Source organism: Pseudorca crassidens, chromosome 12 (genome assembly GCF_039906515.1).
Source record: "Pseudorca crassidens isolate mPseCra1 chromosome 12, mPseCra1.hap1, whole genome shotgun sequence".
Taxonomy (NCBI): Eukaryota; Metazoa; Chordata; class Mammalia; order Artiodactyla; family Delphinidae; genus Pseudorca; species Pseudorca crassidens.
Window position 1 is genome coordinate 41,397,214 of NC_090307.1, and position 20,754 is coordinate 41,417,967.

A 20,754-nucleotide genomic window follows, 5' to 3' on the forward strand; every position below is an offset into this window, starting at 1 on the left:
CTTTGAAGTTTCATTACGTCCCATTTGTTTATTTTTGTTTTTGTTTCCATTTCTGTAGGAGGTGGGTCAAAAAGGATCTTGCTGTGATTTATGTTATAGAGTGTTTTGCCTATGTTTTCCTCTAAGAGTTTGATAGTTTCTGGCCTTACATTTAGGTCTTTAATCCATTTTGAGCTTATTTTTGTGTATGGTGTCAGGGAGTGTTCTAATCTCATACTTTTACATGTACCTGTCCAGTTTTCCCAGCACCACTTATTGAAGAGGCTGTCCTTTCTCCACTGTACATTCCTGCCTCCTTTATCAAAGATAAGGTGACCAAATGTGCGTGGGTTTATCTCTGGACTTTCTATCTTGTTCCATTGATCTATCTTTCTGTTTTTGTGCCAGTACCATACTGTCTTGATTACTGTAGCTTTGTAGTACAGTCTGAAGTCAGGGAGCCTGATTCCTCCAGTTCTATTTTTTGTTCTCAAGATTGATTTGGCTATCCGGGGTCTTTTGTGTTTCCATACAAATTGTGCAATTTTTTGTTCTAGTTCTGTGAAAAATGCCAGTGGTACTTTGATAGGGATTGCATTGAATCTGTAGATTGCTTTGGGTAGTAGAGCTATTTTCACAATGTTGATTCTTCCAATCCAAGAACATGCTATATCTCTCCATCTATTTGTATCATCTTTAATTTTTTTCATCAGTGTCTTATAATTTTCTGCATACAGGTCTTTTGTCTCCTTAGGTAGGTTTGTTCCTAGATATTTTATTCTTTTTGTTGCAGTGGTAAATGGGAGTGTTTTCTTAATTTCACTTTCAGGTTTTTCATCATTAGTGTATAGGAATGCCAGAGATTTCTGTGCATTAATTTTGTATCCTGCTACTTTACCAAATTCATTGATTAGCTCTAATAGTTTTCTGGCAGCATCTTTAGGATTCTCTGTGTATAGTATCTTGTCATCTGCAAACAGCTTTACTTCTTCTTTTCCGATTTGGATTCCTTTTATTTCCTTTTGTTCTCTGATTGCTGTGGCTAAAACTTCCAAAACTATGTTGAATAAGAGTGACGAGAGTGGGCAACCTTGTCTTGTTCCTGTTCTTAGTGGAAATGCTTTCAGTTTTTCACCATTGAGGATGATGTTGGCTGTGGGTTTGTCATATATGGCCTTTATTATGTTGAGGAAAGTTCCCTCTATGCCTACTTTCTTCAGGGTTTTTATCATAAATCGGTGTTGAATTTTGTCGAAAGCTTTCTCTGCATCTATTGAGATGATCATATGGTTTTTCTCCTTCAATTTGTTAATATGGTGTATCATGTTGATTGATTTGCGTATATTGAAGATTCCTTGCATTCCTGGAATAAACCCCACTTGATAATGGTGTAGGATCCTTTTAATGTGCTGTTGGATTCTGTTTGCTAGTATTTTGTTGAGGATTTTTGCATCTATGTTCATCAGTAATATTGGCCTGTAGTTTTCTTTCTTTGTGACATCCTTGTCTGGTTTTGGTATTAGGGTGATGGTGGCCTCGTAGAATGAGTTTGGGAGTGTTCCTCCCTCTGCTATATTTTGGAAGAGTTTGAGAAGGATAGGTGTTAGCTCTTCTCTAAATGTTTGATAGAATTCGCCTGTGAATCCATCTCGTCCTGGGCTTTTGTTTGTTGGAAGATTTTTAATCACAATTTCAATTTCAGTGCTTGTGATTGGTCTGTTCATATTTTCTATTTCTTCCTGATTCAGTCTTGGCAGGTTGTGCATTTCTAAGAATTTCTTCCAGGTTGTCCATTTTATTGGCATAGAGCTGCTTGTAGTAATCTCTCATGATCTTTTGTATTTCTGCAGTGTCAGTTGTTACTTCTCCTTTTTCGTTTCTAATTATATTGATTTGAGTCTTCTCCCTTTTTTTCTTGATGAGTCTGGCTAATGGTTTATTAATTATGTTGATCTTCTCAAAGAACCAGCTTTTAGTTTTATTAATCTTTGCTGTCGTTTCCTTCATTTCTTTTTCATTTATTTCTGATCTGATCTTTATGATTTCTTTCCTTCTCCTAACGTTGGGGTGTTTTTGTTCTTCTTTCTCTAATTGCTTTAGGTGCAAGGTTAGGTTGTTTATTCAAGATGTTTCCTGTTTCTTAAGGTAGGATTGTATTGCTATAAACTTCCCTCTTAGAACTACTTTTGCTGCATCCCATAGGTTTTGGGTCGTTGTGTCTCCATTGTCATTTGTTTCTAAGTATTTTTTGATTTCCTCTTTGATTTCTTCAGTGATCACTTCGTTATTAAGTAGTGTATTATTTAGCCTCCACGTGTTTGTATTTTTTACAGATCTTTTCCTGTAATTGATATCTAGTCTCAAAGCACTGTGGTTGGAAAAGATACTTGATACGATTTCAATTTTCTTAAATTTACCAAGGCTTGATTTGTGACCCAAGATATGATCTATCCTGGAGAATGTTCCATGAGCACTTGAGAAAAATGTGTATTCTGTTGTTTTTGGATGGAACGTCCTATAAATATCAATTAAGTCCATCTTGTTTAATGTATCATTTAAAGTTTGTGTTTCCTTATTTTTTTTCATTTTGGATGATCTGTCCATTGGTGAAAGTGGGGTGTTAAAGTGGGGTGTTAATTAGGGTGTTACCCTAATTAAAACTTACATTTACACAAAAACTTGTATAAAAGTTCTATACGTAATTGCCAGAAACTGGAAACTACCCAAATATCCTCAACAGTTGGATACATCATACTCTGGTGTATTTGCTCAATACAATACTATTCAGTATTAAAAGGAATGGACAACTGATATATATAGCAACTTCCATCAATATCAAAGGCATTGTGCTTAGTGGAAAAAGAGATACAAAATGTTACATATTAGATGTTTCCATTTATACGACATTCTGGAGGAGATAATATGAGAGGGAGGGACTTCCCTGGTGGCGCAATGGTTAAGAATCGGCCTGCCAATGTAGGGGACATGGGTTCAAGCCCTGGTCTGGGAAGACCCCACATGCCATGGAGCAACTAAGCCCGTGCACCACAACTACTGAGCCTGTGCTCTAGAGCCCACACGCCACAAGTACTGAGCCTGTGTGCCACAACTACTGAAGCCCATGTGCCTAGAGCCCATGCTCCACAACAAGAGAAGCCACCTCAATGAGAAGCCCATGCACCGCAACAAGGAGTAGCCCCCACTCGCTGCAACTAGAGAAACCCCGCACGCAGCAACGAAGACCAAACACAGCCAAAAAAAAAAAAAAAGAGGGAGAACAGACCAGTAGTTTCCCAGGGTTCGTGTTGTGGGGAGAGTGTGACCATAAAGTGTTAACACACGGAGTTTTTTTTGAGGAGATGGAACCAGTCTGTATCCTGATTCTGATGATGATTACACAAGTCTATACATGTAATAAAAGTTACAGAACTCTACTGAAAATTTAAAAAGTAATTTTCCTGTAAAACTTTTGTTGATTTAGTTATACAGTGAATAATATCAAGTTATTTATTTATACAAGATTGTGGATGTGTGCTTATAGATTTTGGAAGTATATATAGTAAAGTGGGAGAGTTTAGTATTCTTTTTTTTTTTTTTTTTTTTTGGCCACGCAGGGAACTCCCATTTCGTATTCTTTATAAATTTTCTCTACTTTAATTTTATTTTCTTTACCATGCCTTATTTTTGGGGTAAAATATACATCTCATAAATGGTACTGTTCAACCATTTTTAAGTGGACAGTTCACTGACATTAAATACATTTATATTGTTGTGAAAGCATCATCACCACCCATCTCCAAAACCTTTTCAGCATCCTATTCTGGGGAAATCTGTATCCATTAAAGAATAATTCCCTATTCTCCCTACCCCCAGCCCTTGGAAACCATGGTCCTACTTTCTGTTTCCATGTATTTAACTATTCTAGGTACACCATATAAATGGAATCATACAATATCTGTCCTTTTGAGTCTGGCTTATTTTACTTGTTTTAATGTTTTAAGGTTCATCCATGTTGTAGCATGTGTCAGAATGTCCTTCCTTTTTAAGGCTGAATAATGTCCACTATATCTATGTACCATACTTTATTTATCCATTCATCCAGTGATGTAGGATTGCTTCCACGTTTTGGCTATTGTGAACAATGCTGCTATGAACATAGGTGCACAAACATTGATATCTGTTTGAGTCCCTGCTTCCATTCTTTGGGGTATATGCCCAGAAGTGGAATTGCTGAATCATAATTATATGTTTAATATTTTGAGGACCTGCCATACCATTTTCCACAGCAAACCATACAATTTTAAACTTCCAATGCCATGTTTCTTTGTGTGGTTTTTTTTTTATTTTTATTTTTTAGAGGAAAGGTAAATCTAAGGGTCCTTTTTTTTAAACTTTTATATTGGAGTATAGTTGATTTACAATATTGCGTTAGTTTCAGGTGTACAGCAAAGGGATTCCGTTACATAAACATATATCTATTCTTTTTTCAGATTCTTTTCCCGTTTAGGTTATTACAGAATATTGAGTAGAGTTCCCTGTGCTATACAATAGAACTGCCATGTTTTTATTTTAAGCCAAGAATAAGTATATTTGCATTGGGGCAAGAATTATATAATTAAATTATTTTTAAGTTTAAGTGTAAAATTCTATGATTCTTTTACAACTAATTTAATGGTAAGATTTGTGAACTGATTTACAAAATTAACCATCATTTGTAAAGTTGTTTCTGGGAGAAAATGCCTTCATAGATTCCTTGTGTTGGCTTAGAAAGTTTTTTTATACTTGGGGATGCCAAGTATAAATATCTAGACTGTATTTAAATCAGTGCGGTAAACCTGATTTAATGGAACCAGTCTGCCGCCTTGTGGAATTTTAATGCAACTTCCAATTTTACAAATTGAGAGGATGGCTGTAATTTAGAAGCGATGCCACTTGTGTTCAACCATTAGGTTTTTTCCAGCGTCAATTTAAAGAACCAGTTTTATTTAACATATCTATGCAAGATCTATATGAGGATAACTTAAAAGTGTTGCTAATGGACACAAGTATTTGAATAAATGTAAAGGTATTTTATGTTCTTGTCTAGGAGGAATACACAAAACACATGCATTGAGTGGTCATGGAAAAAGATTCAAATCGCTTTTCACCATATAAAAGATTGCATATTGCAAAACTTCTCACTCTTAAGAAAAAATGCAATTTAAAAATAAAATTGTTTACAACGTGTATGAACCTTGAAAACATTATGCTAAAGTGAAATAAGCCAGACACTAAAGGACAAATATTATATTTGTCCTTTTTTATTGTATGGAGTTACCATTACAAAATAAGCTCTTAGGCTTCCCTGGTGGCACAGTGGTTAAGAATCCGTCTGCCAATGCAGGGGACACGGGTTCGAGCCCTGGTCTGGGAAGATCCCACGTGCCGCGGAGCAACTAAGCCCGTGCGCCACAACTACTGAGCCTGAGCTCTATAGCCCAGGAGCCACAACTACTGAAGCCCGCGCACCTAGAGCCCGTGCTCCGCAACAAGAGAAGCTACCGCAATGAAAAGCCTGCGCACCGCAACGAAGAGTAGCCCCTGCTCGCCGCAACTAGAGAAAACCCGCACAGAGCAACGAAGACGGAACGCAGCCAAAAATAAATAAATAAATAAAAATTTAAAAAATAAATAAATAAGCTCTTTACTTCCACTTTATCTTAGCTGAAAGCATTTAGCAAATGCGAAGGAGTTATGAAGTAAGAATAATAGCATTTATTAAAGTCTGTTGTAGGCCTGAACATAATTCTCTCAATCCTCATAACAACCCTGCAATATAGACCTGATTAGTTACATATTGCAGATGAGGAAAATGAAGCTCAGTAAAATTCATTGGTGTGTCAAAAGTCTCAGCACCACTTCATGCCACAGAAAGGGCTTAAAGTCCTGTCAGTTTCCAAAGCTGAAACACTGGGGAGTTCCCATTGGGCACCCCACCTTACAAGGGATTTCCCGATCTGTTGTCTGATGTCCTTTTTCTCCATATCCTTTGAAACACATGGTTCCACATTAGAGATGTGGCTCATATCCCGAGCTCTGCGGGGCTGGCTCTTTGTGGATTATTTTCCCCAGTTCACAAGAAAGTATATGGTGCTGAACAGGGAGGCGTGATGTAGCAGGGCGGCTGCCTGCCAAACAGGCTGAGCTTGCTGGGCTTCACCATAAAATGCCAGGCTTTGAACAAAGGGGAACCATCCTAGTATTCCAGGACTTGGCTAGAACATACTCTAATAGTTTTAGAGAAACATTGCCAAATGGGCATGTTCATAGGTGTCAGGCCAACATAGTTATGGATTGGAAAACCATACAGTCAACAAATACTTACTGAGTTCCTACTATGACTGTTCTATGTAATATTTTTTTTCTATGTAATATTTTGTTAAGTATCAGAACAGACAAAAATCCCTGCCCTAATAGAGCTTTCATTCTAGTAAGAATAGGCTGACAATAAGATAAATAGGTAAATTATGGCATGCATTGGAAAGTGATATTTTAAAAAAAGGATTACAGAATCAGATGTTTCTCCTGAAAAGAAAAGGCTAAAGGAAAATGTTGCTAAATCTTGCTAGTCAATATAACAAAATTGCTAGTCAATTCTCATCCTCATGTTGGTCAATTAGCAGCATTTGACATAGTTGATCATTCCCTTCTTCAAATGCATTCTGGGTTCCAGGATTCCACACTGCTGCTTTCCTCCTATCTTAGTGGCTAATATCCTTTGGCTGTTTTTAGGTTATTTCTTCTCATTTCCCCAACCTCTAAACATAGTAGTGCCCTGAGACCTTCTCTGTCAGTCTGCACTCCCTTGCTTGGTGATCTCATCCAGTCCCATGATTTAAATACTGTATATTGCCAAACTCCAAAATTATAACTACAGCCCAGACCCCTCCTCTGAATTGAAAGCTATTCAATTGCTTACCCAATGTCCCCACTTGTAATTACAAATTTAATATGAATTTCTGTTCTTTCCTCCTAAGAAACCTGCCCTCCCCACTGTCTTCCCACAGTTAATGGCAACTGTCAGCCTTCCAGTTTCAGCTTGGGCTGCAAACCCTAATGTCTTCCTTGACTTTCCTCTTTCACCCCTGTCTTCTTACCAGTAAATTTGGCCTGTTGTACTTGCCAAATATATCCAGAATGTGCCAGCTTCTCACCTTCGATATTTCCAGCCTAGTTCAAATTATCATCATCTCTTACTGCATTATCACAAGTACGGTTTTCCTCTGCTTTTCAAAAAGTTCGAGTTTTGCCACTTCACTTCTTGGAAAAACCTACATTAGTGCCTATTTTCTCTAACTGATAAAAGTCCAAAGAGGATTTTCGCTTTCATAAAAAAAAAAAAAAAAAAACGAAAATAGTGTTCAAGTTTGTTTTGCAGCTAGCTGGTTATAGAGGTTGCACCCGAAGCTCGGAGAATGACACTGCCAAGCTCCTTCCCCTGGAAATACACTCAGCATCTCAGCATCAAGCCGCCAGAGCTTTGCACTGTGTCTGTGAGCATCTGCACTTTATCTCGATTTATTTTGTTCATCTGTTAGCAAGATGTGTCCAAGGCAATTGCTTTTTCGCCTTCCGCCATTTCGGCTTAGAAAAAGTTTCATAGGATCGCACTGCTTTCGGAGAGCAGGGCAAACCTGTACCTGGTCTCCCTCCTAACACCTTCGTCCCCGCTCCCTCAATCTTTTCTTAGAATGGCAGCTAGAGTGTTGGCTTTTTAAATTAAAATGTAAATAAGATCATGTCCTTTTTCTGTTCAACGCTTCTCAACAACTTTCCATCTCAGAGTAAAAGCCAAGCCCAAGTCCTCGCAGTGGTCCGTAAGGCTCTATATGATCATTCTTCCCTCCCTGGCCCTGTCTTACTCTCTGTCTCCTATTTCTCTCCTCTCTGATCACCCAACTCCAGCCACATGAGTCCTCCTTGCTGTTTCTTGAGCCACAACAGACACACTCCTGTCTTAGGACCTTTGCATTTGCTCTTCCCTCTGCTTGGTTCACCCTGAAATAACCGCTTGACTCAGGCTTCCCCTCCTTCAGATTCTAAAGTGTCATCTCGGTGAGGTTTTCCCTGGCTAACCAATTTAAAACTTCCAAGTCACATCACCTCCCCCCCTCCCGCCCTTTACTTTTCCAGATGGCACTTAACCTAACACCATATAACATTTACATACATGATTCATTCTTCACCTCTCTGGAAGTTCTATGAGGGGCAGGGATTTTTGTCCACTTTATTCATTGCTGTATCCCTAGGGCCTGGCTCATATTAGGTGTTCAGTATGTCAACGTCCACCAGCCAGACCACCAGTCACACACCCACTGGTGAACAGTTGGGTTGTTGGCGTGTTGCAATGAGGGAGAACGCACACCAGGGGGAACCATGGAGTGACTCAGCAGATGTTAGCGCTGACTTAGAGCAGTAAGGCTTGTGTATATTAGGTGATTTGCGGGGAGGTTTCGAGGAAGTGGGACTTTGCTCTGGATTGGATGCTGTCAGGAAACAGTAATAATTCCCTGGTTGGGTATCTTAATGAATTTTCTGGATAGAGGGAAGAGTGCAAGGCTGAAAACTGTCGGTAAAGCAGCAGCAGTTATATTAGCGGGGAGAGGGGGATGTTCAGTATTTTTGTGGTTTACACAGTGACCTCGTTTTTTATCTCTGCTTAGATAAGATTTATGAAGTGGTCTTGTTTTTGCTTTGTTTTATCCTACTTTATCAAGGTCATAGAGTGGTCTTGATTGATGTAGGTGTTCTGTGAAATTGTTTATGTCCACTAGGGAAAATACATGTCTATCTGTGAATGCCAGGCTAGAGGCTAATGCCACTTAGACCTGCCTAATAGGACCAGGCTAGTTCCCAAGGTCAGTGGTTGCTTTTCTCTTGTTCAAGTATATATATTTTTAATGATTTAATGAATGAATATAACGGTGGTCTTCATATACCTGAAGGGCTGTCCCATGAAATAGGCTCATTTTATAAGAATTCAGAGGGTAGAGTTGGGACAATGGGGAAAGTCACAGAGTGAGCAAGCTTCCACTCACTGTAAAAGCTTTAACAAAATGAGCCCCTCAACAGGAAGATGAATTCCAATGATTTGACTTCTCAGTGGTGACTGGAGAGTTAATGGATTGGGATATTATAGACGTGACTAAGGCACTGAATGGAAGGCTGGACTAATAGCCTCAGATTTTTGTGCAGTTCTGTGAAGATCTCCCCAAACCTGCTTGGCCTTCCAGCATTCTTCTTATGGAGTTCCCAGTAAGAATCAGACACTGGCTCCGCTAAGATGAAGAAAAACTGTCTAGGGCCTTTTAGGATTTCACAGTCTAGAAGTGGAGACAGACATGGAAGCAAACATCTGCAGTGTAGTTCTTAAGGGCAGTTCTGAAAAACAGTTCTCCCTGGAGGCAATTTCACCCCCCATGGGACATCTGGGAATGTCTGGAGACGTTTCTGATTGTCACCAAGGTGGGGGGTGGAGCGGTACTACTTACATCTAGTTGGTAGAGGCCATGCATGTTGCCAAGCATCCTACAGAGCACAGGTCAGCCCCACATCAAAGGATCTGTCATTCATCTCAGAATGTCAACAGTGCCAGTGTTGAGAAACCCTGTTCCAGAGGGAGGGGGAAAAAGTGAAAGATACATAGAGGGAGGAATGGGTCATGCTAGCTCTAGGGAACATCAGGAAAGGTTTTACAGAGGAGGTCATAACTGAGCTGGGTTTTGAAGGTGGGATAGGAATTCCCTGGTTTAAAAAAAAGTGCCTAATTATTTTAGAGAAACAATCTGAAATATTTATTGATAAATGATATGACGTCTGGGAATTCCCTGGCAGTCCAGTGGTTAGGGCTCCACGCTTTCACTGCTGAGGGCCTGGGTTCAATCCCTGGTTGGGGAACTAAGATCCTGCAAGCAGCTTGGCAAAAAAAAAAAAAAAAAAAAGCGTAATTCACTGCAAATAATTTAGTGTGGGTGTAGGGGTGGTGTGAGAAAGAGTCGAAGTTTGGCCAGGAGTTGAAAATTGTTGAAACTGTGGATGGATACGTGGAGGTTCATAATATTCTTCATTTTTTTATGTTCTTGAAATTTTCCGTAACAAAAATTCCAATCAAGTTTTTTCTTTTTATATTATGGTAAAATATACATAGCATAAGATTTACCATTTGAACCATTTTTTTAAGTGTACAATTCAGTGGCATTAAATACATTCACAATGTTGAACAACCATCACCACTATCTATTTCCAGAACTTTCTCACCATCCCAAACAGAAATTCTGTACGCATTAAACAATAACTCCCCATTCCCTACTCCCCACAACTCCGGTAACCTCTGTTCTACTTTGTGTCTCTATGGATTTGCCTATTCTAGGTACTTCATATAGTTGAAATCATATATTTGTCCTTTTGTGTCAGGCTTATTTCACTAAGCATGTTTTCAAAGTTTACCCATGTTGTAACATGTATCAGAATTTTATGGCTGAACAATATCACATTGTTTGCATATAGTACATTTTGTTTGTCCATTCATCTGTTGATTCAAACCAATTTTAAAAGGAAATTCTTTATTTGGGGGAGGTGGGGGCAGGTGGTTGCAGGAAGGATAGTGTTTGCATGTTTAAAAGGATAGAAAGCAGTGGAGGGACTTACCTGGTGGTCCAGTAGTAAAGAATCCACCTCCAAATGCAGGGGACGCAGGTTCGATCCCTGGTCAGGGAACTACGATCCCACATGCCGCAGGGCAACTAAGCCCGCGTGCCACAACTACTGAGCTCATGAGCTGCAAACTACAGACCCCACGTGCCCTGGAGTCCACTCACTACAACTAGAGAAAGAAAACCTACATGCCACAGCTAGAGAGAAGACTGAGTGCTGCAGTGAAAGATCCCACATGTCTCAACGACGATCCCTCATGCTGCACCTAAGACCCGACACAGCCAAAAATAAATAAATAAATAAGTAAAGAAAATAAATAAATATTTTTTTAAAAAGCAGTGGAAAATGGAATTGTATAGGATTGGGGAAATAGAGAAGTTTGTCACTGCTGGGGGCTCAAGAGCACAGAGAGGGGAACTGTGGCTGATGGGGCTGCTGAGAATGCTAGAACTGAGTTAATATGAGTCTTGTATGCCATACTAAGGCTATGATATTTTTCTTATAGGCAAGGGAGAATCAGTGGAGGTCCCTCCCCTGCCCCAATCAAAATATATTTATTATTTCTTCTCATTATACAACTAATACATGCTTGTAGTCAAAAATTCAAACCATACTGAAATATAAACATTTGAAAGAAGAAATCACTATTTTCTTATCCATACAGCTAACCACTATTAAAAGTTTGATGTATATTTCATATCAGAACTCACCAGCTGGGCTTCCCTGGTGGCGCAGTGGTTGAGAGTCCGCCTGCCGATGTAGGGGACACGGGTTCGTGCCCCAGTCCGGGAGGATTCCACATGCCGCGGAGCGGCTGGGCTCGTGCGCCATGGCCGCTGAGCCTGCGCGTCCGGAGCCTGTGCTCCGCAACAGGAGAGGCCACAACAGTGAGAGGCCCGCGTACCGCAAAAAAAAAAAAACAAAAAAAAACCTCACCAGCTGAAGACCACAAGAACCACCTAAAGTTAAAGTTAGATTTATTTAGCTTGCTGCAGCAAGGAAGAGCACACGCCAGAGAAACTGTGGGGATGGATCATTAAGAAGGAATTGGGGGGAATTCCCTGGCAGTTTTACTGCCATGGGACCCGGGTTCAATCCCTGGTTTGGGAACTAAGATCCTGCAAGCCTCGTGGCATGGCCAAAACAAAATTAAAAAAGGAATTAGGAAGGGTTTATTACAAGATTTGATCTTGTGCTGATTTTAAGGAGGTTTTAGGGAAAGCAGGATCCTGTTCTGGATTGGGCACTGCAGGAAGCAGGGGCAGTTTGGTGACTGAGTAGATCTTTGGAAATTTTTAACTGAAATGCCAAAGGATTAAGATTGAGCTAGAGATACCACTGGTAAAGGAGTTGTAATTATTTATGTATTTACAATATAAGAAAAAGGTAGTAGCCATTTTCATGGTTTCAGGGTGGCCTTGACTCTGTGTTGTTCCACAACAGTCTCAGAATAGCCTTTTCTGATTATTGTTTATATCTTGTGAGGCCTAGCTGATGTTTTGTTAGGAACATTATAGCTTAGTGTGAAAATTAATGAAGGGAAAAGTCACCAAAATGGAGTCGGGAGGTCAAAAGGGGGAGCTCTCACACACTTACCACTAGACCTCAATACAGATCCCAAAAGGAAGAGACAAACCCCATCACTCCAGCAGAAGTGACACTACTACCACCAGCAGGAGGAAAAAAAATAATTTCTTCTTGCCTGGCAACAGCCCAGCCAATGAAAAATCCACTATACTTCAAACTCCCAGTTTCCTCCAATGGACCTCTTGTTTCTAACAGCCCCTCCCAACTCCTCCTCCTCTATAAAAGAGTTTTCTCTCTTGTTTTACTGGGCTTGCCTGTGGTTTGCCATAGTCGCATGTCCTGAATTGTACTTCTTTGCTGTTCCCACATAAACTCATTTTGCCACTAAAAATAACTGGATGTTTTATAGTATCCGCCTGCCGATGCAGGGGACGCGGGTTCGTGCCCCGGTCTGGGAGGATCCCACATGTCGCGGAGCGGCTGGGCCCGTGAGCCATGGCCGCTGAGCCTGCGTGTCCGGAGCCTGTGCTCCGTCCGCAGTGGGAGAGGCCACAACAGTGAGAGGCCCGCGTACGGAAAAAAAAAAAAAAAAGATTCCAGAGAAGTCTGTAGGAATCTAAGTACATTTTTCTTTTAAGATAACATATATTCCACCTTGAGGGGTCAATATTATATCTAGAGCAACTCTGTTTTGATCACTGCCTATCCAAGCTTATGAAATTTTGAAAGACGGGTTCTAGGACTGGTGGTATTCATTTACCTTTCCTGTTACTTCCCTTCCCTAACACATAGCATCCCCCCTCTTACTTTTTGGTGGAGACAGAAACATCCCTTCCTAGGTGTGAAATGATAGGGATTTTAGACTTTTGAATGTCTTGACTGTTGTGGTGTAAGCCATATAAAAAGTTGTTAATGGGGCATTGCCTGGTGGTCCAGTGGTTAGGACTCCACCCTTCCACTGCAGGGGGCATGGGTTCAGTCCCTCGTTGGGGAATTTACATCCTGCAAGCCACAAGGCGCAGCCAAAAAAAAGTTGTTAGTAATTGAATCTAATTAACCAGGGAATCAACTGATTTTTTACAAGGGAAATATACTAGAGGGAACTGGGTAGCACTCAAAGGAAAATGGATACAAACCCAACAGTTAGTTTTATTATATGTTTTAGCTAAATCACAAGAAAATCACATTAGGTATTAGACTCATACCAAGGACTAACTGAAGATAAAAAGAGCAATATTAAGAATGGGGCCTTACAAGTATTGTGGTCAAGAGGTACCCAGAGTCTTAAACCAAAAGAGAAGAAGAAAAATAACTAGAAAAATAAAGAACAAGAGCATACGTATTAAAGCATGATAATCTGTGATTCTTGGTATTTGGGTCTAGTTCTGTGGGTCTTGAGTAGGAGTTGTTTACTTTATGCAGTTTTTAACTTGATCTGAAGGGCTTGGGTGGATGTTTCTCCTATCTGGAGTTTTCTACTTCTGCGGATTCCTAAGACTCCTGAGATGAAGGTCTTTTCCTGTAACAGTCTTCCAGTGTGGTGGTTCCAAAACATGTCTGTGAGTTGTTGACGCTCCTTCCATCAAGAGGTGGAGTCTATGTCCCTACACCCATGAACTGGGGTGGGCTTTGACTACCTTGTCTAATAAAATAAGATAGAAGCAACGTTGTATGACTTCCAGTTGCCCCTGGGGCACTCACTCTAGGAGGCTTCTGCAGTTCTCTAAGGGATCTGCTTATCCTGGGGCTGCCATGCAAAGAGATCATGTGAAGATGAGAGGGAAGAAGGAGGGGAGGAGAGAGACAGATGAGGAAAAGAAGAAGAAGGAGGAGGAGGAGGAGGAGGAGGAGGAGGAGAAAAAGAAGAAGGAGAAGAAGAATGGGAGGGGGAGGAGGGGGAGAGATGAGAGGGGAAGGAAAGAAAGGGGAGGGGAGGGGAGGACAGGGAAGGGAAGGGGAGAAGAGATGGGTCTGAAGGTCCTAGCTCTTTCAACTCCCAGTTGTTTGAGTGTTCCCAGCCCAGGGACCAAACATGAGTGAAGAAGCCTTTGAGATGACACTAGCCACAATCTGGCTGTAACCGCATATGAGACTTTAAATACTAACTGCCTAGATGAGCTCAGTTAATTCCCCAGATTTTAAAAAGATTTTATTTATTTATTTTTGGCTGCATTGGGTCTTCACTGTTGTGCGCGGGCTTCCTCTAGTTGCAGCGAGCAGTGGCTACTCTTCATTGTGGTGTGCAGTCTTCTCATTGCAGTGGCTTCTCTTGTTGCAGAGCGCAGGCTCTAGGTGCGCAGGCTTCAGTAGTTGTGGTGTGCAGGCTCAGTAGTTATGGCACACGGGCTTCATTCCTCCGCGGCATGTGGGATCTTCCCGGACCAGGGCTCAAACCCATGTCCCATGCACTGGCAGGCGGATTCTTAACCACTGTTTCGCCAGGGAAGCCCAATTCCCCAGAGTTTTGAGCAAAATAAAATGGTTGTTATTGTTTGAAGTCGCTCTTTTAGAGTGGTTTGTTATGCTCCAAGAGACAACCAGAACACAATGAATTGATGATGGCTTGTGTCCATCTATTGAGAGACTTGAATCCAGGGATCAGTACCTTGGAATTTTATTGTCATGTAACTTAATAACAGCACTTGCTAAGGTCCTTTCTATTGAAATTGTTCTCTGATCTTCTTCATAATCTAAAAGCTCCTGGTCTAAGATTATGTAGAAGCTGATTAGGTGACTGGTGAGGACAATGGCCATGCATACCTTTTGGTAGCAAGACTAAACAGCTTTCCCTAATTTATTATATTTAGTACCATTATCAGAGTAGAGGAGAGTAGTATACTCTATTGAGGATTAATTCATAATTATCCTGAGAGCATCGAAAAAACTCCATAGTCTTTAATTTAGTTCATAAAATGTATTACACACACTATCAGTGGACAAGAACATTTAAACCTGAAATCTGTAAGTAAAATCTTTTGTAGACTGTTATAGTACAGTCTTTGTATATGAACATTAGTATGCTTTTTTTAAACCTGAGAAATACATTATTGAAACATATGTAGGGACTTCCCTGGTGGCCCAGTAGGTAAGGCTCCATTCTCCCAATGCAGGGGGCCCAGGTTCAATCCCTGGTCAGGGAACTAGATCCTGTATGCATGCCGTAACCAAGCATTCTCATGCCACAACTAAGAAGCCCGCATGTCGCAACAAAGATCCTGTGAGCGGCAACAAAGACCCAGTGCAGCCAAAATAAATAAATATTTTAAAAAAGAAACATATGTATATTAATAACTTACTTATACATAGCACAGGGAATTATAGTTATCATCTTCTAATAACTTATAAAGGAGTATAATCTGCAAAACTGCTGAGTCACTATGCTGTACATCTGAAACTAATATAATACTGTAAATCACTTATACTTAAAATTAAAAAAATTTTAAAGTAAAAAAATAACTTACACAAAGTTTAACTTAGAAAGACTGAAATTTTTTAGCTTGTAAATTTTCTTTTATCCTAAGTTTGGTAAACATAAGAGCTCTCATAGCAGTTTTGGGTCCATTACAAAGTGGAGAATGTGAAATAAACTTAATTATTTCTATTAGGTTTCCTTTTTTTTTTTGTACTGAAATAAGATGCATAGAATTAACATCTTAATTACATAGAATTAACCATTTGAAAACATACAATTTAATGGTATTTAGTACATCTGCAATGTGTTGCAGCCACCACTTCTGTCTTGTTCCAAAACATTTTTATCACCCCAAAAGAAAATCCACATTAAACACTCACTCCCATCCCCCACCTCCCATGCACCCTAGCAACCACTTTCTGTCTCTGGATTTACCTATTCTGGATATTTATATATAAATGGTATCATAAATATGTGATCTTTTGTGTCTGGCTTCTTTCACTTAGCATAATGTTTTTGAGGTTCATCTATCTTCTACCATGCATTACTATTTCATTCATTTTTATGGCTGAATAACATGCTACACTGTTTTTATTATTGTAGCTTTGTAGGAAGTTTTGAAATCAGAAACTGTGAGCTCTCCAACTTTGCTTTCCTTTTTCAAGATTGTTTTGGTCATTCAGTGTCCCTTGCAATTCCATATGAATTTTAGGATCAGCTTTTCTATTTCTGCGCAAAAGACCATTGGGATTTTAATGAATTGCACTGAACCTGAAAATTGCTTTGGGTAGTATTTCCATATTAACAATGTCTTCCTATCTATAAATAAGATTTGTCTTTCTACTTATTTAGGTCTTCAATTTATTTCAACAGTATTTTATAGTTTTCAGTGTATACCTGAAAATCCTCTTGGTTAAATGCATTCCTAGGTATTTTATTATTTTTGATGTTACTATAAATGGGACTGTTTTCCTAAATTAATTGTCAAATTTTTCATTGCTGGTGTATAGAAATACAACTGATTTTTTTGTGTTCATCTGGTATCCTGTAATTTTGCTGAATTAATTTATTAGTTCTAATTATTTTTTATGGATTCCTTATATATACAATTTTCTATATATAAGATCATATCTTCTGCAATAGGATATACATTTACCTCCTCCTTTCCAATTCCGATACCTTGTATTTCTTTTTCCTTGCCTAATTTCTATGGCTAGAACTTCCAGTATAATGTTGAAAAGAAGGGGCAAAGATAGGTATCCTTGTCTTTCCTGATCCTAGGGCGAAAGCTTTCAGTCTTTCACCATTAAATATAGTGTTAGCTGTGGGTTTTTCCATACATGTTCTTTATTATGTTGAGAATAAAAATATTCCTACTTTGATGAGCATTTTTTTTTCTTATCATATAGGGATGCTGGATTTTGTCCTATGCTTTTTTTTCCCCACTAATTGAAATGATCATGTGTTTCTTCTTCATTCTATTTATATGGTGTATCATATGGATTGATTTTTGTATTTGAACCACCCTTGCATTCTTGGGATAAATCCCACTTGGTCTTCATGTATAATCTTTCAATATGATGCTGGATTTGGTTTGCTAGGATTTTGTTAAGGATTTTGTATTCCTTGTATACCACATATTCATAAGTGATATTTGTCTACAGTGTCTTCTTGTGATAGTTTTCCTTTTTTAAGTTGAAGGGGCATATCTTCTTGTTACTTGGTGGCCATTCCAAGAAAGCCAAAGATAGTTTATGGAAAAAAATGCATTGTTCTAAATTTGAGGCCTGTATTTGGGAAGACAAATTGAGAAATATGGTCAGAGGACCCAAGATATGAAAATAAGTCATAATTATCTAAGGGCATAAACAGTTACAATCACTATTTTGAAAACACAGCAATAATTAACAATGTCAATGAATACAGATCTAACTGCATGTTGTGGAAAGCCATGGTACACTTGTTAGGGGAACCACTGACTAAAACCGCCCACCTTAGCCAGGCCCGATAGTAAACACTTGCATGAGTTATCTTACAGCAGGAGGTCCTACTAAGGAACGCAGAACTAACAAGCTACCACCAGCTGGAAGAATTTGGGAAAGGTCAAAAGGAGAGAGGAGACCTCAGTCCATATGTCCTAACAGCCTCCCAGAATCCTTCTTGCTGGAATCCATCTTGGCAGAGTGATGCACAAACCATTAGGAAGGACCCTGAGTCAGAATGATTGGCCAGAGACAACCTGGAAACTAACTCCATTACCATAAAGCCTGAGACTGTGAGCCACGTGGCAGAGCAGTTCTCCTGGGTTCCCTTACCCTGCTGCTCTCCACCCGGGCACCCGTTCCCAATAAAGTGGACATATGAATTATATATATTCTCTCCGCAGCTAGATTTTGCTCTCAGTGACATATATGTAGATATGTATAATTATAAATAACATAGACTAGTGGTGTAAGTACTAAATAAGTCATTCAAGTCAGTTAATGACATAGAAAGGAAATTCTCACATGTATTGGACTGGTTGGGAAAGAAAAGAAGGTAGAATTCAAGGTGGTCTTTAAAGTTAAGGTAGACTTGGGGCTTCCCTGGTGGCGCAGTGTTTAAGAATCTGCTTGCCAACGCAGAGGACACGGGTTCGAGCCCTGGTCCAGGAGGATTCCACATGCCGCAGAGTGGCTGGGCCCGTGTGCCACAACTACGGAGCCTGCACACCACAACTGCTGAAGCTGTGTGCCACAACTACTGAAGCCTGTGTGCCACAGCCGCTGGGGCCCATGCACCTGGAGCCCATGCTCCGAAACAGAGAGAGGCCACCACAGTGAGAAGCCCATGCACCACAACAGAGAGTAGCCTCCACTTGCTGCAACTAGAGAAGGCCCACACACAGCAACAGAGACCCAATGCAGCCAAAAATAAAATAAATTAATTTAAAAAATAAAGTTAATGTAGATGAGATAGAGAAGGAGGGAGTGGGAAGAGTTGGAATCTCAGGTGAAGACAATTTGGGAGAAGATATGAAGCCATTTTGGTGGCTTCAAGGCTCAGGGAATAGTGTTGAAGATACTGTTAGGTCTTGGGAGACAGGTTAAAGTTGGATTAAGTTAAGGCTTAGAACTAGACTAAGGAGATAGGATAAAGAAAAGGATGTAAAATGAGGGAAAGAGAAGAATGTAGAGATAGGAATTAATATTGGAGTGAGAGGAAGAGGAAGGAGAGTTACCTCACCTCTTGAGGTATCTCTGAACCTCAAGCTGTAGTGACATTAAAAATGGGAAAGAGAAGCTATACTTATAATCAAACAAACAAATAAATAGGCAAAGTTCTTGAACAGTGTTTCCCAAAAGATGGCTTAGGAATTCCTGTGGTTTCTTATATACCTTTCTTGAAATTTCTTGTATTAATATTTAGAATATGACAGCATCTGTCTTCTGTTTCTTTTGTGAATTATCATAGTTAAGACAAGTGCTATGTCCAAATGTGCTGAATTAATTATGAGATTTCTGAAATTAATTTTTAACTATGTCATATATGAATATGTTCTTGTAAAAAATGAAAACAATTCAGACACAGCTTAAGGGCACCAATTCTTATCCTCTCTTATTTGCATACTTATGAATTCTTATAAAATATATACTTTTATAAAACAAACATTATACTGTACTTATTTTTTGTAACTTAAAAACAATCCACCATTGGATTTATGAATCTTTTAAGCTGCTGCATGTATTCTGTAAGATGAAGTATCACAATTGATTTAGCCATTTACATGAAGAAAGTCCCAACTCTTCACTGTTACTGAGCTGGACCACACAACTAGCATTTGGCGCCTTGTGCAAACACGCTGGTGTTTAAGAGATTTTTAATTACCCCTTGGTAAATACAGTTTCTCCCAGGAGGAGGGTTCTAAGCCTGGCAAACACCGCCCCGCCTCCGGCCCAGACCCAGGCGGCACGCCCCCCGACCGCCTCTCCAGGGCGCGTCTCTTCCCCGCCCCTTCCGCTCGGCCTCGGCAGAGCCTGTTCGGTGGGCGGGGCGTGGGTAGGCCGTGACGTCACTGCCGGCTGGTCGCCATCTTGCTGGTTTGCGGCCGATCTTGGAAGTGGCGGCAGCGGTGGTGAGGGCGTGGGGAAGGGTGGGGTGAGGGGGCGAGGCCGCGGCGGGGGCGGCGAAACTCTCCTCCCCCTCAGCCTCACCGCGTGGGACGGCGTGAGCACGGTATCGGAGTGATGTCCGCTTTCTCTGAGGCGGCGCTGGAGAAGAAGCTGTCGGAGTTGAGCAACTCGCAGCAGAGCGTGCAGACCCTGTCCCTGTGGCTAATCCACCACCGCAAGCACTCGCGGCCCATCGTCACAGTGTGGGAGCGGGAGCTGCGGAAAGGTGAGTCGGCCGCGCCTCTCGGCCTCTCCCCGCCGCTCCCTGCCGCTCCCCGCCACCCGGCCAGTTCCCTGGCATCCCCGGGACCACCCCCCTCCTTAGGAGCCCCATTCCCCTAGCGACCCCAACTCCCGACTGCCCCGCACGCCGCCTCCCCAGGGCCCCGGGCTTCCTGGCGTCGGTGGTCTGCGGGCCAGGAGGAGCGGTGTGTACTGCGTTTCCTGCAAAGTCTACGTTTAGTAGGTGTTGTTGAAGAAGGTATTGTATAAAGGATTAACATTTATATTGGTTTAACGCGGAAACAGTAGCCAGGGGCTCAGCACTCCGCACCTAATTACAGTCATAAATTTAGGCAGTCAGGTTTTTTCATTGGGTACATTATAATGGAGGATAGAGGAGGGGAAAGATTGGTATGGGGAGATACTTCCATTATTTCTATAACACATCAACTCAAACTTGTGAAATTAAGGGGAAACATAGTTTTAGAGCTGGGGAGTGTAAAATAAGATGCGTGATGCAATGGAAAGAACTCTGAATTTGTAGATTTCAGAGGAGATGGATTAGGGAGATTTCTTAATTTCTGGATTGCAAGTGCCTCACCTGAAAATGAGGGAATTAGATTAAGTTGATCTAAGGTCCTTTCTTGCTCTATGATTACATGCCTCTGGGGCAGCGTCTTTATTTTGCAAAGCATTCTATAGTGCTCCTGTAAATGAAGTTAACTTTTTTTCAGCTGTAGTCTGCTGTCACTAAAATATCTAGAAGACTCA

The 20,754-nt window shown here is 40.5% G+C and overlaps 1 protein-coding gene across 2 annotated transcripts in view; it reads left to right on the top strand.

Annotated features, from left to right (window-relative positions):
• Positions 1-19,683: 19,683 nt before the first annotated feature.
• Positions 19,684-20,754, top strand: part of RPRD1A (regulation of nuclear pre-mRNA domain containing 1A) — a 72,910-nt gene continuing 71,839 nt past the window's right edge. Inside the window, exon 1 of one of the 2 annotated variants that reach the window (XM_067699319.1) lies at positions 19,684-19,987. In XM_067699319.1, the coding sequence (XP_067555420.1) occupies positions 19,837-19,987 (151 nt within the window). In that variant the 5' untranslated portion in view covers positions 19,684-19,836. The remainder of the gene's footprint in view (positions 19,988-20,754) is intronic. The other variant, XM_067699318.1, reaches the window with a different exon arrangement.